This window comes from Neoarius graeffei, chromosome 13 (genome assembly GCF_027579695.1).
Source record: "Neoarius graeffei isolate fNeoGra1 chromosome 13, fNeoGra1.pri, whole genome shotgun sequence".
Taxonomy (NCBI): Eukaryota; Metazoa; Chordata; class Actinopteri; order Siluriformes; family Ariidae; genus Neoarius; species Neoarius graeffei.
This window is the reverse complement of record NC_083581.1, coordinates 4,661,680-4,678,137: the sequence shown is the minus strand read 5'-3', so window position 1 is coordinate 4,678,137 and position 16,458 is coordinate 4,661,680. Positions and strand designations below refer to the sequence as shown.

Here is a 16,458-nt window from a genome sequence, read left to right as displayed (position 1 = left end):
TTTCAAGATACATGGCCTTAAGTTTTTTTTGTCTTGATGCTTTGATGTCTTCCTTGGTCTACCAGTACACTTGGCTTTAAAAACCTTCCCATGCTGTTTGTACTTGGTCCATATCTTAGATACAGCTGACTGTGAACAGCCCACATCTTTGGCAACCATGCGTGAAGAGTTACCTTCTTTAAGAAGTTTGACAATCCTCTCTTTTGTTTCAAGAGACATCTCTCTTGTTGGAGCCATGATTCTTGCCAATCCACTTGGCCCAGCAGCCCTCCAAGGTGTGATAACTGTGCTGTTTCTAACTGCAGACTAACGAGCAGATCTAATCTGAGGCAGGAGTCAATTTCCATCTCATTATCTGTAGCCGCTTTATCCTGTTCTACAGGGTCGCAGGCAAGCTGGAGCCTATCCCAGCTGACTACGGGCGAAAGGCGGGGTACACCCTGGACAAGTCGCCAGGTCATCACAGGGCTGACACATAGACACAGACAACCATTCACACCCACATTCACACCTACGGTCAATTTAGAGTCACCAGTTAACCTAACCTGCATGCCTTTGGACTGTGGGGGAAACCGGAGCACCTGGAGGAAACCCACGCGGACACGGGGAGAACATGCAAACTCCGCACAGAAAGGCCCTCGCCGGCCACGGGGCTCGAACCCGGACCTTCTTGCTGTGAGGCAACAGCGCTAACCACTACACCACCATGCCGCCCCGGAGTCAATTTAGGGAAGGGAAATTGACTAGGTGAGTCCTTATTTTCTACCTGAAAATTGAGTGGTTCCATATATAATTTTTTTTTTTTTCCCTCAGAATTGAGTGATTCCATATATTTTTTTTTTCCTCCCCCCTGTGCTTGGTCTATAAAAGTAACATTTGCTGACTATCACAATGTATTTTCTTCGTTTCTTTTAGTGTTTCTGAAGGCCAAGAAGGTGCACTTTGGAATGACTTTATTATTGTATCATGTTTGTGATCTCCAGTTTGTTCTACAGAATAAAACGTCTGAATGAGTGCTCATCCAAGACTGGTGATTCCATACTTTTTGCCGGGGGTTGCAGCATTTTTGACAAAGCTGACTTGACTTCTTCCCCTTCACCCTGGATAAAGAAGACTCGTTTGATTCGATTCACACCAACCGACTCAGTTTGAAAGATTCATCTGGGTGAAACGAATTGTTCCGCGCATGCGCAGTATCACGAAAGCAGGACTTCGTGTCTGAGACTCGATTGCTCAAGTCTCAGTTCTGCCGAGCTTTTTTTCGATACCGGCATCTGGTTTTCTTTCTTTCTTTCCTTCTCACTCTTTCTTGCCTCGCTTTTATTTCCCTTCTTGAGATCCCAAAAAAGAACTCACGGCACAATGACCGGAGATCATGGACACCAGCAGGTAATTTAGAGCGATTTGGCGTTGAAACTCCTAATAAAGCTGAGGTGTAATTTTTCGGGTCCATTTCCTTTTTTTTTTTTTTCTTCTTCGAAGCTGTGCGTCCTCAAATGTTCACTTTTGGGTTTTTAAAGACCTCTTGAGTTGAAACCTCAGCGTGTAATGTTGATGAAAAATGAAGGAAATCCTCAGTAAGCTTTCATGTAAATCGAATCCATATTGTTGTAGGTGACATTTTTGATTTCTCTGTGTGGAATAATGTACAGGTTAAAAAACCCACATAATCAACTTATTAACTGTGTTTGCAGGTGGATTCTGGCTCTCGACTAAATGGTAAGTGTGAAATGAGACAATAAATTGATTTAAAACACGTTTAAATGCTTATTTTTAGCCGTATTTGTGTGAGCAAGGCGGTGAGACTGTTAGTTTTTCGAGAAGCGAAATGGCGTCCCAGAGACTAAGTCCCCTCACCCTCACTCACAGCCGCCTATTGTTCAAAACGAGGGCTCAAAAACACACTTTAAAAAATATAATTTCCCAATTAGACTTGCTATTTTGACAGATCTGGAGATTATTTTTACAATCCGCATTGTTGATTTGTCCATTTACGACTCTAACAGGCCGTAATTTAGTGTTAAAAGTGGCAAATGGGGGGTTGAGGACTTAGTCTCTGCGCCATTTTCTTTTCCTTTCCATGGTCCGTATCTCAAACCGCGTGCTCTTTTGCTAACTAGTGCGCACCATTTCTAGCCCACTAGCTAGTCTAGTAAGCATCCTGGCTCCTTTTAAGAATCAAAAATGCGTCAGAGGGGAAATACAATATTCCACCTGAAACCTTAATCGTCGATTTTAAAGACTACGGTAAATATTACGACAAAATAGTTTGCCTTGGGTACTGTAGGCGGCGTGCTATTTAGTGGAGTAGTGCGCGATTTGGGACGCAGCCTCTCTGCTTGCTGTGTTCTATGGAGGCGCTGCAGGGGGAAATGGCTTTGCTTTTTAAATGTCTCTGGATCTTTTTTTTTTTTAAGCCTTTTATTTTATATAAATATTTGAGTTTGCTTCATTGATTTTGTTTGTACACAGGTGAAAAGGGAAATATATAACAGAATTAGAACCATAATGAGGATATTTCTGTATTCAGTGACTGTGTGTGTACATTATTTTTTATTATTATTTCTTTTGTCTAAAGTTTCACTGAATTTCTTTTGTTTTTAAGCTAATTCTGATTCTCCTGTCTGGATAGAATCAGATCTAGATAACTATAATTGGAGAACTGTACTTGAGCAAATCTTAATCTCTGGGTCGATCTTCCCTTTTTTTTTGGTGAAGATCCTTAGGTTTTATTTAAAAAAAGAAAAGGGGGGTGAGACAGAGTGAGTCAGATGTATTAAAATCATACTCCTAAAAATGTTTCGGGAGAAAAATTTTTTTTTTGTTAACTTTTTTTCTTTAGACAATGATTACGACACTAGGCAGAGTTCCAGATGTGATACTCGATGAAATGAGCATTAAGTGCGAATGAGGGATTCACTGTGTTTGCTCACTTCATAGGGTGTAACAGAATGGAGTTATAGACACTACATAGTGCACTACATGACGACTGGAGTGACATTTGACCTTGAATAAGTGCACATTGGATACCTGTATTCTAATCTCCTCTTCCAGGACACAGACGACGTCTCTCTCTCTCTCTCTCTCTCTCTCTCTCTCTCTCTCTCTCTTTGTCTCAAGTTTTAGAAAGCTAGTGCATCATTTTATAACTTTTTTTTTTTTTTTTAAACAAAGATCAAATCTTAAACATTCTTGTATGAATATCTAAATGTTCAGGGTATTTGATCAGCACACAGAATGCCTGCTTTTGTTCTCTTATCCCTAATAAATACCTCATGATAAAGGACCAGAATCTAAATCGTCATGTTTAACTTGCATTAGCAGAACTCAACATGAACTTTTTAATCCACTCATCCTGACCGTAAGCTTTTTTATTCCTCTGTATTTACTAGTTCAATGAAAGGAATGATTAAACAAGTTTATCAAAAAGCAGGTATAGTTATGATCATTATGCTTTAATGATTTTATAATTTGTCAATAAAACTCGAACTGTCACGACAAACTATCCGAAGCCCCATGATGGTGTGTGTTCTAACCCATTACCTGAGCTGCAGTTTTAAGATTGGACTCGTCCAAATTCAAAGCTTCTGCAGGAAATAAAGTTAAATCTTGATTTAATCCAGTAAAACTTGAAGTATAAATGAATTAAAAGAAAAGGAGTCGGACATGAGGGGGACAATCACGTCGTGAACAAAAACAGTTCGGCTTTTAGGGTTATAAAATTCCCTTGAAATATTTTATGACGCGTGATGGTAAATGTTCATGTGAACCATACAAAAGAAAAGTACAATAAAAAGACTGAATGAAATGAAGATTTACTACGTTTATTTTATTGAGGTATTTGATCACCATGTCTCAGATTTCAACGAATTGAAAGTCTAATCTATAATTAGATGTTACACCTTTGGTTATTTTTACACACTCGCCTGCTGTACGCAGCTTTTCCAGAATTTCGTAAACAGTAACACCAGCTGGATCACCCTGAGGGGATTCGAACTAGTTTTGCTGAAACTTTGACATAACTGTGGAATAATTACTATAAAAATGATTTTCAACTCGTTCCGGCAGATGCAGATTTGACCAAACGTTTGGTTGTCCCGGACAGTCGGATTACCGTTAATGTCCGGCTCTGATTTAACCCTGTTCGCAGGACAGAGACAAACGTGCGACTGTTCCCTTTGTGATTTCTATAACAAGTGACGTTTTCATAATTCTGTCCAAGTCAACACGGTTAAATTTGGTGTGTTGATTTCGACTCGATCAGCGTAAAAAATTCGCCGGACCATTCCTGTGGCTTGTTTGGTCTGACAAATTTTCTTCAATTGAACACTCAGAACTTTTGAGTTCCGACCTGCAACTGCTCTGTGTATAGACCCTTTTTAGTCACGTGACCTTCGTAAACGCGACCACCATTTTGGACATGTAGCGGACTTCGGCTCGAATCAGTTTGAATGCGAGGAAGGCGACAAACGGAGAACATAAAAGAAAAAGGAGCGAGATGCAGAAAACACCTTCACTATCCAGCGACGTAGGGCATTTACAGGGCGAGCAGAGGGAGAGGTATTTGCAAAAATTGAGGTTAGCAGGCTTGGAGAACGACGTTTACCTGCTTCCACCAGGATTGTTCACTGACGTACGGAAGTACACGAAGCCCTCGTCTTTACCTGACTTCGGCCCACGTGATCTGTATACCTATGTCGTTAAAAACCCATCGCCATACACATACACGCCAACGTCCGAGGTTCCGGAGCGCGCTCCGGCTTGCTCCAGGAGTGCTCCGGCCGAGGTTCCCCTCAAATTAAGCAGCGCGCGCCGGCTTGCTCCAGGAGTGCTCCGGCCGAGGTCACGGAGCGCGCTCCGGCTTGCTCCAGAGCAAGCCGGAGCGCGCTGTTTAATTTGAGGGGAACTTCGGCCGGAGTGTGCTCCGGAACCTCGGACGTTGGCTCCGGCAGCTATTTATACTGGATCCGGTGTAAATAGCTGCCGGATCATAATTACAGTAAACTAGTAAATACAGTAAAGGAAAAACTTGAGACTGAAAGGTTTTAACAGTCATCCAAATGACTGAATGTAAACATTGCTACAGTAACGTACCAGCTACTTGTTGACATTAGCTAGTCAACAATAGCTACTACAGAAGAACAAAGAGGTTACAATGGGTTATTTTAGCCTATTTGGTTACACACTCGCCGCCACAGAATGTTAACAGCAATGTAATGCCTTTTCTGGCTAATTTTATTCGCCTTACCTCCAACAAAGTGGTCACTACACAAGCGCTGGTATGCCGAGGGCTGCCAATCTGTTAATGGCCACTATCCATCTTCTCCGTCAGTCAGCATCTACCGGGATCCGATAAAATGATAACCCTTGCCTTGTTTGTTGATGGTTACTACATCCAGGTGCACAACAATATAGTGGCATGATGGAAGTCTTGCTGAAAGTAAAAACTTTCTTTGCTGCCGTTCCTCAATGCTGGCTGTGGTAAACTACTGGTAGTACATGTCCAAAATGGCGGCCGTGTTTGTCGTGACGTCACGTGAAAAGGGTCCATAGAGATGTAACGAAGACCAATAAAGTTCAGAAAGAAGTCTTGGAGATCGTTGGTACCTCCAGTGTATGAAATGTGTATATAGCTAGGACTGGTAGCTTGGCACAGGTTAGCAAAGTACATAACGTGTAAATCAAATTTAAACTGATTTAGTTTAGGCAGGTAGCTTTAGAAGCTATATGTTATACTTATTGTCGAACAACACAATGATTTAAAGGTAAGAAAACCTGTTTGTTTGGAAAACGTTGGTCCTGCTCTGGATGTTTCTTCTGTCAGTTTATGCACAGTTCTCTACTCTGAAGATCTGGAGGCGGAGCTTTGTGAACATGGACATGAAGTCATTCAAATCAAATCCATGATTCCCACCTAATTGTCGGAGATCTCATCTGAGGGTTCGAGGAGGCTAATTTTTGTTTGTTCCTGATTGGTCAAAAACGATCGTAAGATATTTTAAAGGTCATTGCACCGATCTCGATTGGGACAAATCTTTCAACAATCGTCAAGTTTCTTGATGCTATTAAAGAAATGTACAACATGAGCAGGGTGAGTTCTGTCCAACAATTTCAAAAAATTTTTAAATTTGACTTTACGTGATTCAAGTCAAATCCGCCATTTTGAAATCGAGCCACGTCCCAAACATCTACGCTACAGAGGCTGAGGTTCAGCCATGGGAAAAATGCCTAATGAACATCGTGTGGTCAAGTTTAAAGACAAACTTTTTTTTTTTTTTTGGATGTTTCTTTGATGGAAGATTAAAGTATTGGCACCCTTGGCTGTGCTTCAGTCCAGGAGTTGCTGTTAAAACACAACTACTGTCTCTTCTACTCAAGCTTTAATCCTCAGTCCACGAAACATCAAAGCTTCAATCATCTGGGAAAGTGTCTTTAAACATTTGATACTTTAAAGTATTGGCACCTTTGCAGTTCAGACGCTCGTATTTTATTAAAACGTACTCGCCGTGACTGCCATTAGTTGACCAGGGAAAATTGCGCACAGGTTTCACCAGGTCACGAATAATCTCATGTTTTAGATTTGTGTGCTGAGGTGGAGATCTATAATCGCCTTTTGAAGATTGATGGGTTTGTGTCTTGATGAAGGTGAACACGAGTCGTTCACCGGTGAAGTGTTGAGTTGTGAAAGCTCTGTTTCTAAGCAACTGTGAAAAAATATAATTTTGTGTTTAAGGCTTTAAAACACCCAACGTGAAGGTGAAGCAACATCACAAACAAGGTGCACTCATCAGGGAGATCAGTGTTTTACCTTTCGTGTGTTGATAAATACTCAAAGTAAAATTGCGCTTCAAACCAGGCTCATGGTTCAGGCTTTCTCTCTGTCGCGTCACAACTGCGTGGGTTGTGTATTTCAGCGTAAAGTGATGATCCGTACCTTCAGTGAAGATTAAAACTCTCTGGGTTGTGGTGTGTTTGAAAAATCAGCATTTCCAGTCACTGTTTTCCATCCTGAAGGTGGTGATTTTTCCTGTAAAAACAATCCTGAAGTCTTTTTAAGCCATGGTAATTTACCAGCCATAACAATTTCGATGTATTAATGAGTGTTTAATAGGATTGTTTCCTGTTGGCATTCTCATCAACTGCAAAACAAACCATCGATTTTGTTTGAAAGAAAGTGTATGGAAAGCAAATATTATGGACTCAGCGGTTGAGAATATTTAAATAATATTGACTGGCTTTGAGTGATCGATATATTCCATTCAGCTAGCAGATGCTGAACAAGTCAAAGACGAGAAGCTGGATGGAATATATCTGATGGACCACGAAAAAAGCCAGCTATTATTAGCGACGCTAGCGACTCAGTGCTGTTAGCATGGCAATCCAGTTAGCTTCTAGTTGTAGTGTTGGCGCAGGCCGGCCAATGCTAGTGCAGTCAAGCCGATTTATTATTCCTGTGTTACTTCTTAAAGTCCTCGACAACTACACGCAACAGAGTGACCTGGGAGCCATGTTCGTTCACTAATGCCCCTTTTCCACCAAAGCAGTTCCAGGGCTGGTTCGGGGCCAGTGCTTAGTTTGGAACCGGGTTTTCTGTTTCCACTGACAAAACTGGCTCTGGGGCCAGAAAAAACAGTTCCAGGCTAGCACCAACTCTCTGCTGGGCCAGAGGAAAGAACCGCTTATGTAAGCGGGGGGGCGGAGTTAAGACCAACAACAATCGCAAGACCGCAAAAGGTCGCCATTTTTAAGCGACGAGAAGCAGCAGCTGTACAAACGCGAAGTCATTTATTATTGTTGCTGCTGCTTCTCCGTGGTGTTGTTGCTTTAATATTCGCGCCAAGGTTTATGCAAACGCAGCGACGTAACTGACGTATACAGCCACGTAATGACGTGGCTCCCCTTAGCACCACAAGCTATGGAAAAGCAAACTGGTTCTCAGCTGGCTCGCAAGTTGAACGAGTTGTGAACCAGCCCTGGAACTGATTTGGTGGAAAAGGGGTAAAATTCTATCGTTCACTCACTAGCATGGAAGTTTTATATCTCTGTCTCTCTTCCAGTTTTTCGATGTCTTTTTTTTTTTTTTTTCCCCCCCTCCTCTTGTAAACATGCGTGAAGAATATGTAATGAAGTTTTGGGAGCCTTTCGGATGTTCAGCGCACCTTTTAATTTCAGTTTATTTATTTAGCGCTTAAACCTAGCACTGAATTAGCCTCTTCTCTCTTTCCTGGCTGATAAAGAAATGATTGTGCGCATACGATACGCAGCAGACAAGCTTTGTCATTGGGTCTTCGCATGAGCTCCGACGTGTGACGTGTTGTCTCGACGACGTGCGTTATTATAATACTGTATGCTCGTTCTCCGTTGGGTCGAGTGGTGTAATACATGGAGGTTAAGTGATAATATTGCATGCCATCAATAAACCCACTCAAAGGGAATGGAATACGCGTTTTTATTCCAGCAACTTACTAAATGTTGCTCCTAATAATGTGTGAAAGTAAATATACCTGTATTAAAAATCTAGAAAAAGGAGTTCATTCATCCAAATGCCTGCTGGAAGAGGACGGGTTTTTAGCTTGCTTTTGAAACCGTTAAAATCAGTGGTGCGTCTGAGGTTGCACAGCAAGGAGTTCTGTCGGGTCAGTGCGGCAGCCGTAAAGGCTCCATCACCAAGAGTAGGTAGGGTTCTCGAGTTCAGCGCTGACGGGAGGAACAACTTGTTGGATCCAAGACTATAAACAGGAGTTAGACTTGAAAGGTAGCAAGCTAGAAAGACACCTCAGTGATCATATTATGAATGCATTCAAAAGTGATCGGTCTTCAACTTGACTCGAAGCCGGTGCACATCATAAAGACGTGGTGTAAAACCCAAGCAGCTGCTTTTTGCACGTGTTGTAGCTTTGCTATCAAGTTCCCAGGTAGTCCATTACAGCCTGCTGGTGAGAAAAGTGTCTTTCCGTAGACTCGCAAAGGTATTTCCTGATCCTTCTGATGGTGTGCAGGCACTTTTTTTTGCAGGTTTTAGTAATGTGTGCGGAGACTGAAGGTACGGTCAAACCAGATTCCTGGCGGTCACTTGTGGGTTGGATCTTAAATGCGTCATGCGGACTTCCTTCAGCTGTGCCTTGGCGCCGATCATCATAAACTCGGGTTTATCGTTGACCAGCAGTCGATCGCTGATCGTTCACTAGCGTATATCCTGCAAACAAGCTTCCGTTGTAGACGTGTACTGTACAGTCATGCAGTTTGAATGCAAGTTAGAGCTGTGTATCGTATCATTTGCTTCACAGTGAACGCTAGGTTAGATGGTGGCTAGTGATGAACAGCTCACTAGTGTACATGGAAAACGGCAGCGGACCCAGACAGGAGCCTTGTGGAACGCCACACTTCAAGTCAAAACTGTTCGATCGTTCATTGTGCTTTATGATGCGTTTGAGCGGTCAAATATGATCTAAACCAATCAGCACCTTCCGAAATGGATGGACAGAGGTGTGTGTGTGTGTGTGTGTGTGTGTGTGTGTGTGTGTGTGTGTGATGCATAAGGTTTTTTTTTTTTTTTTTTTCTTTCTCCCCCAGTTTTGTCGAAGTACAGTTTATTCTCTTCTGCGGTAAAGGGGGGTCATTTTAGCCAGCTTTCACCTCTACCTATATCCATGTTGTGCTGCGAATCCAGAAATTGTCCCGAATATAGCAACCGCAACACCGGGATGGATTACAGCACAGTCACTGTAAGGCGTATAATGTAGTTCTTTTTGTCTTACAGGTCGAGTCTTTTATCTGCACTCAGTTCAGTTTGAGTCTTCAGTGAGTTGTTGTATGGTTGTTGTTTTTTTTTTTTAAACTTGGTGGGTCTTGCACTCATGGTTTACAGTGATAAGATGTAGATAAAGCTCTCGTGAGGAAAGTAATGTGCAGTTAGATGTCCAGACATTGGGTTCCTCCTTCTACCAAACACAGGAACATCACAGTCGCGGTAGTTTGAGCTGGGTCGAAATTGTCACGCGAACGTTTTAGTCTCGTTGCGTGTGACTTGGGACGGGTTGAAGCGGTGTCACGATCTGCATCATCACTGTGCTCGTTTTGTGTATTTTTATGACTTTTTTTTCTTCAATCTGAACGACAATCCATACTTGAAGTACAGAATTGCACAAGCGTTTTCCTGACGCCGCAGTGATTTTGGCAATGATTAATTTATTTAACAACTTGTGGTTCCCCCAGTTCTAGTTCCAAACTTCCAGCTGTAAACAACTGTTCCCTCAGTACCCTGTTTTTCTCTCGTCACTTGTAGACAAAACTACACAACTACGTTACCTAGCGTGTTCCTCCTTCCACAACTCAACTTCACCATATCAACACTTGCACCCATTTTAATACCTTTTATCTGCTTTACAAGTCCCTGTGACCGTTCCGTTACTATAGAAACGAAAACATTCTAGCAAGCTTTTTAGACTAAACCTTTGTAGCTGCGCTGCGGTCAGAAAATATTAATCAACCAATCCGAAGGCAGGATTCAACAGTGCTGTGGTGGAACGGACTCGATTTTGCTTCTAATAAGCAAAGGTTGCGTGAGATTACAACTATGTAAATATGGCACTGGGGGATTGGATTGTTGTGCTGGTGCAGATGTTGGCGTGTGTGTGGTGTCAAGGCCTGCGTGTTTAGTCACAATCGTAAAAATCTCATGGGTCAGGACTGAACATGTGAAATTTTATGATAATCTCAGAGGAGGTGATTTTTGGAAATTCCTTTGCAGTGACACTGTTGCTAAGGAGATTAAAAAAGAAAGCGTTCTCCATCACTGGACCTGTTAACTCCTGCGTGAGAGAATTTTAACGCTGTCAAACATTTCAGCTGGAATTCAAATTTCTTGACTTGCCACAATCGTGTGGGGTTTTTTTTCTTCTCGTTCAAACACAAGTCTGCTGATGCCTCTTTTCAACCAACCAGCAGAAGGTGAACAGGTTCTTTAACCGGTTCCATTCAGGATTCTTTGAATCTTGGTGCGAGCTAAAGACCCGGCCCACGTTTTCACCAGTTTTGAGCGGAACCGTTGTAATCAAGGATGCATCATGAGTGGAGGGCGTGGCACAGTACACACTAAGAGTAAACTGTCGGCGCAAAATGGCAGCGCGCATTGACTGATTTTCCTCCAAGCTTTTGTTCTGTTATTGCAGATATGTTTTTGGTCCTGAAGATTTTCTTTTCCATTGCTGTGCTGCGTTTCCTGTCCAAACTAAAGATATGCCCAATGATGTCATCACAGTTTACACTGGAAAAACCAGCTGTTTTTTGTTCCAGCTGGGAACCAACTTTTCAGGTTCTGAACCAATGTATTTTTGGTGGAAATGCTCCAAACTGTTCAATGCTTGGTGCACGAACAAGAACAGAGCCCGTTCCCTGTTGGTCGAAAAGGGGTACGATTTGGTTGGTAGAAAGGACGGGGTAACCAGTTGGAGTTGAGCGTTGCCATGCGACACATCGCATGGGGGAAGTTCTGACCAGCAAAACAGACAAGGGAGTTTAACTCGACATGTTTGTTCTTGCTCAAATGGACCTGAAGGATTTGTATAATATAAAGCGTTTTATTGATCATTACAACCTATTTCTACTTGTGTAACTCCTTGAATTTAAAAAAAAAAAAAAGTCTAAAGTTCCTCCTGTGCATTGGGCGGCGCCGATCTGTTTCTGTAGCTCTCGGCCTCTCGCCTATAGAGATCTTGCAGTCACGTGACTGGAAAGTACACAACCGCCATCGTGTCGGTCAAAAACACCGCTGAATACTGCTGCACTCGTGTACAGAATGGATCAATTTCAAACAACGGACTACACGGCTCATTTTTCTAATGAACAGATAACTAGATATATGTCTAAAATAAACGATCTACAGGTTTGTGACCCTTATGGCTTACCGGACGGAGTTTTCACGACCGGATTTTGAACTGCCAGCGGAATACCCGGACGTGTATAATTACCTCATTAACTTTCCCTCGCTGTTCAGTGGTGAAGCACTGCGTGCTTATAAACCTCTGCACAGTTATCTTTACAGAAATTCAGGATTTGTCAGTGACTCAGATGTGGCATCTTGTAAACAAGAAAATGATCCTCACTGGATGGGTAAGTTACTTTAAGTATTGAGTGTAGCACTGACCAGCCGATTTATAGAATAAGGTAATTCCAAATCGTCCGTGTTGTTTACATGGATCTGGCATTGGAGAGGTAGAGGCTTGGCAGTGGAGGTTTGAGTAGCTGTTTTCTGAGCTTAGTCAACAGGCCGGCTCTGCCTGTAGCCTCGCTTTTGCTTCGGCTCCCGGCGCCGCCTCCTTCGCTTTGCTTCCGATAACAATCCACGGAGACCCCACTGGTCTCGTCCGGAATGGTTCCCCCCCCCCCCCTCGTCCAGAATGTTGTGCATGTGACGGAAATCGCTACAAACCGTCATTTTCTGCTGGAAACCAATGTCCAGTAAGTCCATACGGTTGTAGTGGATATTGAAGTCCGGTACAGACGAACAACACACACAAATACACACACAACATAAAAACCGTGCACAGGTAGCGAGAGCTTGTAGCTGCAGCCATTGTAGTAGAATTGTATATAGTAGGGTTTTCCAGAAGAAAAGGCAGAAGTAGAACCAGAAGTAGAAGGCGGAATATGGCGTTTGACCGACAAGATGGCGTCTGTCACAATCTGGATCGGCTGTGACGTCACATGCAAGATCTCTATACAGCTAGGGTTACAGTGGGGGGGCGGGTCCTCTGGTAACTGTGAAAGTTTGACTCCCCACTTGCGTCTGTGTTGCAGCATGCCTTGCCAGAAGGCAATAGGTTCCATTTTGATGATGGTCTTTTATTTTATGATGGTTTTTATTTTATTGTATTATTGCAATACTCATCTCATTATCTCTAGCCGCTTTATCCTTCTACAGGGTCGCAGGCGAGCTGGAGCCTATCCCAGCTGACTACGGGCGAAAGGCGGGGTACACCCTGGACAAGTCGCCAGGTCATCACAGGGCTGACACATAGACACAGACAACCATTCACACTCACATTCACACCTACGCTCAATTTAGAGTCACCAGTTAACCTAACCTGCATGTCTTTGGACTGTGGGGGAAACCGGAGCACCCGGAGGAAACCCACGCGGACACGGGGAGAACATGCAAACTCCACACAGAAAGGCCCTCGCTGGCCCCGGGGCTCGAACCCAGGACCTCCTTGCTGTGAGGCAACAGCGCTAACCACTACACCACCGTGCCGCTCCTTATTGCAATACTATTTATTCTTAATGCTGATTTAGTCAGAGAAGGTACACTGCAACCGCGTTATAATGAACCAAGTGTCCCCGCCTTTAATGATAATGAGCTGGGGTCTTCCATTAAAAAAAGTCATGTCCACCTGCATTGGCACTCAGCGCCCGCAGCACCATTAGGACTACCGTATTTTTCGGACTATAAGTCGCACTTTTTTTCATGGTTCGGCTGGCCATGTGACTTATGCTCCAGTGCGACATGTATCTGTTTTTTTTTTGTTTGTTTTTTTTCACCACGGAATAACTGGAGCTGATGCCGAGTCTGACGACAGCCATGCAGAAGAGGAAACGGCGTTTCGTCTGCCGCTGGAGTTGGCAGAGTTGTTCAGAAGCGACACCGAGGATGAGGAATTCAATGGATTTGCTGATTTGGAGTGAAATCGTCAGCTTGATAAACTTGATTGACCTGTGTTTTATTATTAATGATAGGCCTCTAGTTATTTAAATAAGTTATGTAATGATTTTCGGCCTGTAGGCTATTGAATAACTTGATGTTACGGTACATATTCAGCCAGTTTTTCTCTGGGCTATTTATAAATGATTGTTTTGCATTTTTAAAAACAACTCTCCTTCCAAGATAAACTTTATTCTTCGTCTCTGATGTTATGGTGTTAATGGTCTGAATAACGTTTAATGTTTTTATCTGATATGACGTTAACTGGCAGGCGCACTTTTTTTTTTTTTTTTTTTTTTTTTTCCTCTGAGGGGTGGTTTTTTTTTTTTTCTTTTTTCACTAGACGGTTGTTTTTACTACCGTACCTGTCTTTGGAGATGATATACCTATAGCCTACTTGGCCTCTGATTTGATGAAATAAAATTCGACAAAAATGAATGACACTCCTCGATGATGACTACAGCTTTAATAACAAAGATGAAAGAGCCATGGGGCGATAATAAGCCCTACCGGTAAAAATATTCTAAAAGCAAACTGATTAATGCATCAGTAATAGGCTACTAATATTAGTTATAATAATAATATAGGCTATTAGTAATAACGATAGTGATAGTATTAAAGATAGTAGTAGATATTTAAAATCAGCCTAGGCTACTTACAGGGCAAAGGGTGCGTTATCACTGCTCAGCTGTTTGTTTATTAAATAAACAATGCAGTAACCACGCACTGCTTATCAGAATCACACATTCTATGGATAGAATAACCCTTCAAAAAAGTGCGACTTGTAGTCTGGTGCGACGCATACATGTTTTTTTTTCCGTCTTCATAATGCATTTTTTGGCTGATGCGACTTAAACTCCGAAGCGACGTATAGTCTGGAAAATACGGTAATTACAGTACCATGCACCTGTTTCAAATTAGAGTGCAATCACAGCATGCTTATAAGGACTCTCTCTAAACACACAGACTTGAAGTATAAACGCTGTACCGAGTATCTCCCATTACCAAGCCTTATATCGGTGTGTTGACTTTGTGTATTTGGACTCCGCCTTTCACCTTTGCCTCCGCTGTTCTGTTTATGCCTTGCGTGACCCATTACCCGTTTCACGACCCTGCCTTTCTTTCTTGCATTTTTATCCTCTTTGTAAATAAACACACTTCCTGCAATTACATCCATCGTTCAGCTGCTTGTATGATGCACTGAGCCATGCACTCCTCTTCCACCAGACAAACTAAGGCCAAGTTTACATTAGACCGTATCTGTCTCGTTTTCTTCGCGGATGCACTGTCCGTTTACATTAAAACGCCGGGGAACGGGAATCCGCCAGGGTCCACGTATTCAATCCAGATCGTGTCTGGTCCGGTGCTGTGTAAACATTGAGGATACGCGGATACGCTGTGCTGAGCTCTAGCTGGCGTCGTCATTGGACAACGTCACTGTGACATCCACCTTCCTGATTCGCTGGTGTTGGTCATGTGACGCGACTGCTGAAAAACGGCGCGGACTTCCGCCTTGTATCACCTTTCATTAAAGAGTATAAAAGTATGAAAATACTGCAAATACTGATGCAAATACTGCCCATTGTGTAGTTATGATTGTCTTTAGGCTTGCCATCCTTCCACTTGCAAGTGGTAAGTGACGCGCATGCCCGATATGCACTGAGACCACACACACAGCGGCTCAGTCCCGAATCACTGCTCGTGCGCTATACTCGCGCGCTCTGTGAGCTGCGCAGGGCTGGAGTGCGCATCCTCCAGAGGGCACTCGCTGTTCAGGGCAGAGTGATTTGGAGCGCAGGATGCCTGCGGAGCCGAGCGTATCCGTGTATTGGCGTTGCTGTGTGCAGGCGAATCGTTTTAAAAACGTTAATCTGATGATCCGCTGATACGGTCTAATGTAAACCCCACCTAAGTAATCAAGTCCACAGTTGAGTTAACGATACTTGTTAACACCATAAAACAAGGGCTTAACGAGTCTCGCTTGGGTGTCAATCACTAACAATTATCAAGAACACTGATCAAAGGGTGGATGAAAGGATTAAATGACTGTTGATGCTGCTAAACTTAGCATCTAGTTAAAGCGTACGGGCAGCTTTTTTTATTTTATTTTTTTATAAATACCTCCCAGCCATGTAGCGTGTGACAAATTACATCATCGGTGATTAGAACACATGAATGAAGTCAATGAAGATTTAGAAAACGGAGCGAATTGGTGTTTGGGCAACGAACGCTACAGCTGTAGCCTCCGTCATTTCCGTAACAAACGAAGAAATCAGTCATCGCCTCCGTTCGTGGTCCTTTTACTCAGCCAGCCAACTGCGATAGTGCCTCGGAGAATGTGCTGAAAGTTTTGCGTGTGACAAGTGGGTCCATTTCGGTGTAACGAGCTATTTGGACGTCCCTCAAGGAGTTCTAATTATTTTTATATTTCAATTATTGGATTATACTAAAACCGTACAGGTCTCCATTAGTGACCATAGTCACCCCGGAGGCAGGCCAAAACATAAATTTAATAAACCTGCTGAGCTCAGGTTTGGACTAAATGAGCCATTTTGCTTGCTCAGCCATGACCCCGGATAGATTTGTGATTTTTCACTGAAGGGTCTGAGATTTTTCTTCTTGACGATGAAGACGAGCTCTTTCTCGTGAGTTTTATATCCTCCTCTCGATACACGAGCAATCCGTTTCAGGTACCGTACGCTGATGGTGTCTCTGATCACCACGGAGTCGTTTTCAAGATGTCTTGCATGAAATGAAAA

The 16,458-nt window shown here is 42.8% G+C and overlaps 1 protein-coding gene across 1 annotated transcript in view; it reads left to right on the top strand.

Moving 5' to 3' along the window:
• Window positions 1-1,210: 1,210 nt before the first annotated feature.
• top1b (DNA topoisomerase Ib) overlaps window positions 1,211-16,458 on the top strand; it is a 53,768-nt gene continuing 38,520 nt past the window's right edge. Inside the window, exons 1-2 of the mRNA XM_060937159.1 lie at window positions 1,211-1,389; window positions 1,695-1,719. Of these exons, the coding sequence (XP_060793142.1) occupies window positions 1,363-1,389; window positions 1,695-1,719 (52 nt within the window). The 5' untranslated portion in view covers window positions 1,211-1,362. The remainder of the gene's footprint in view (window positions 1,390-1,694; window positions 1,720-16,458) is intronic.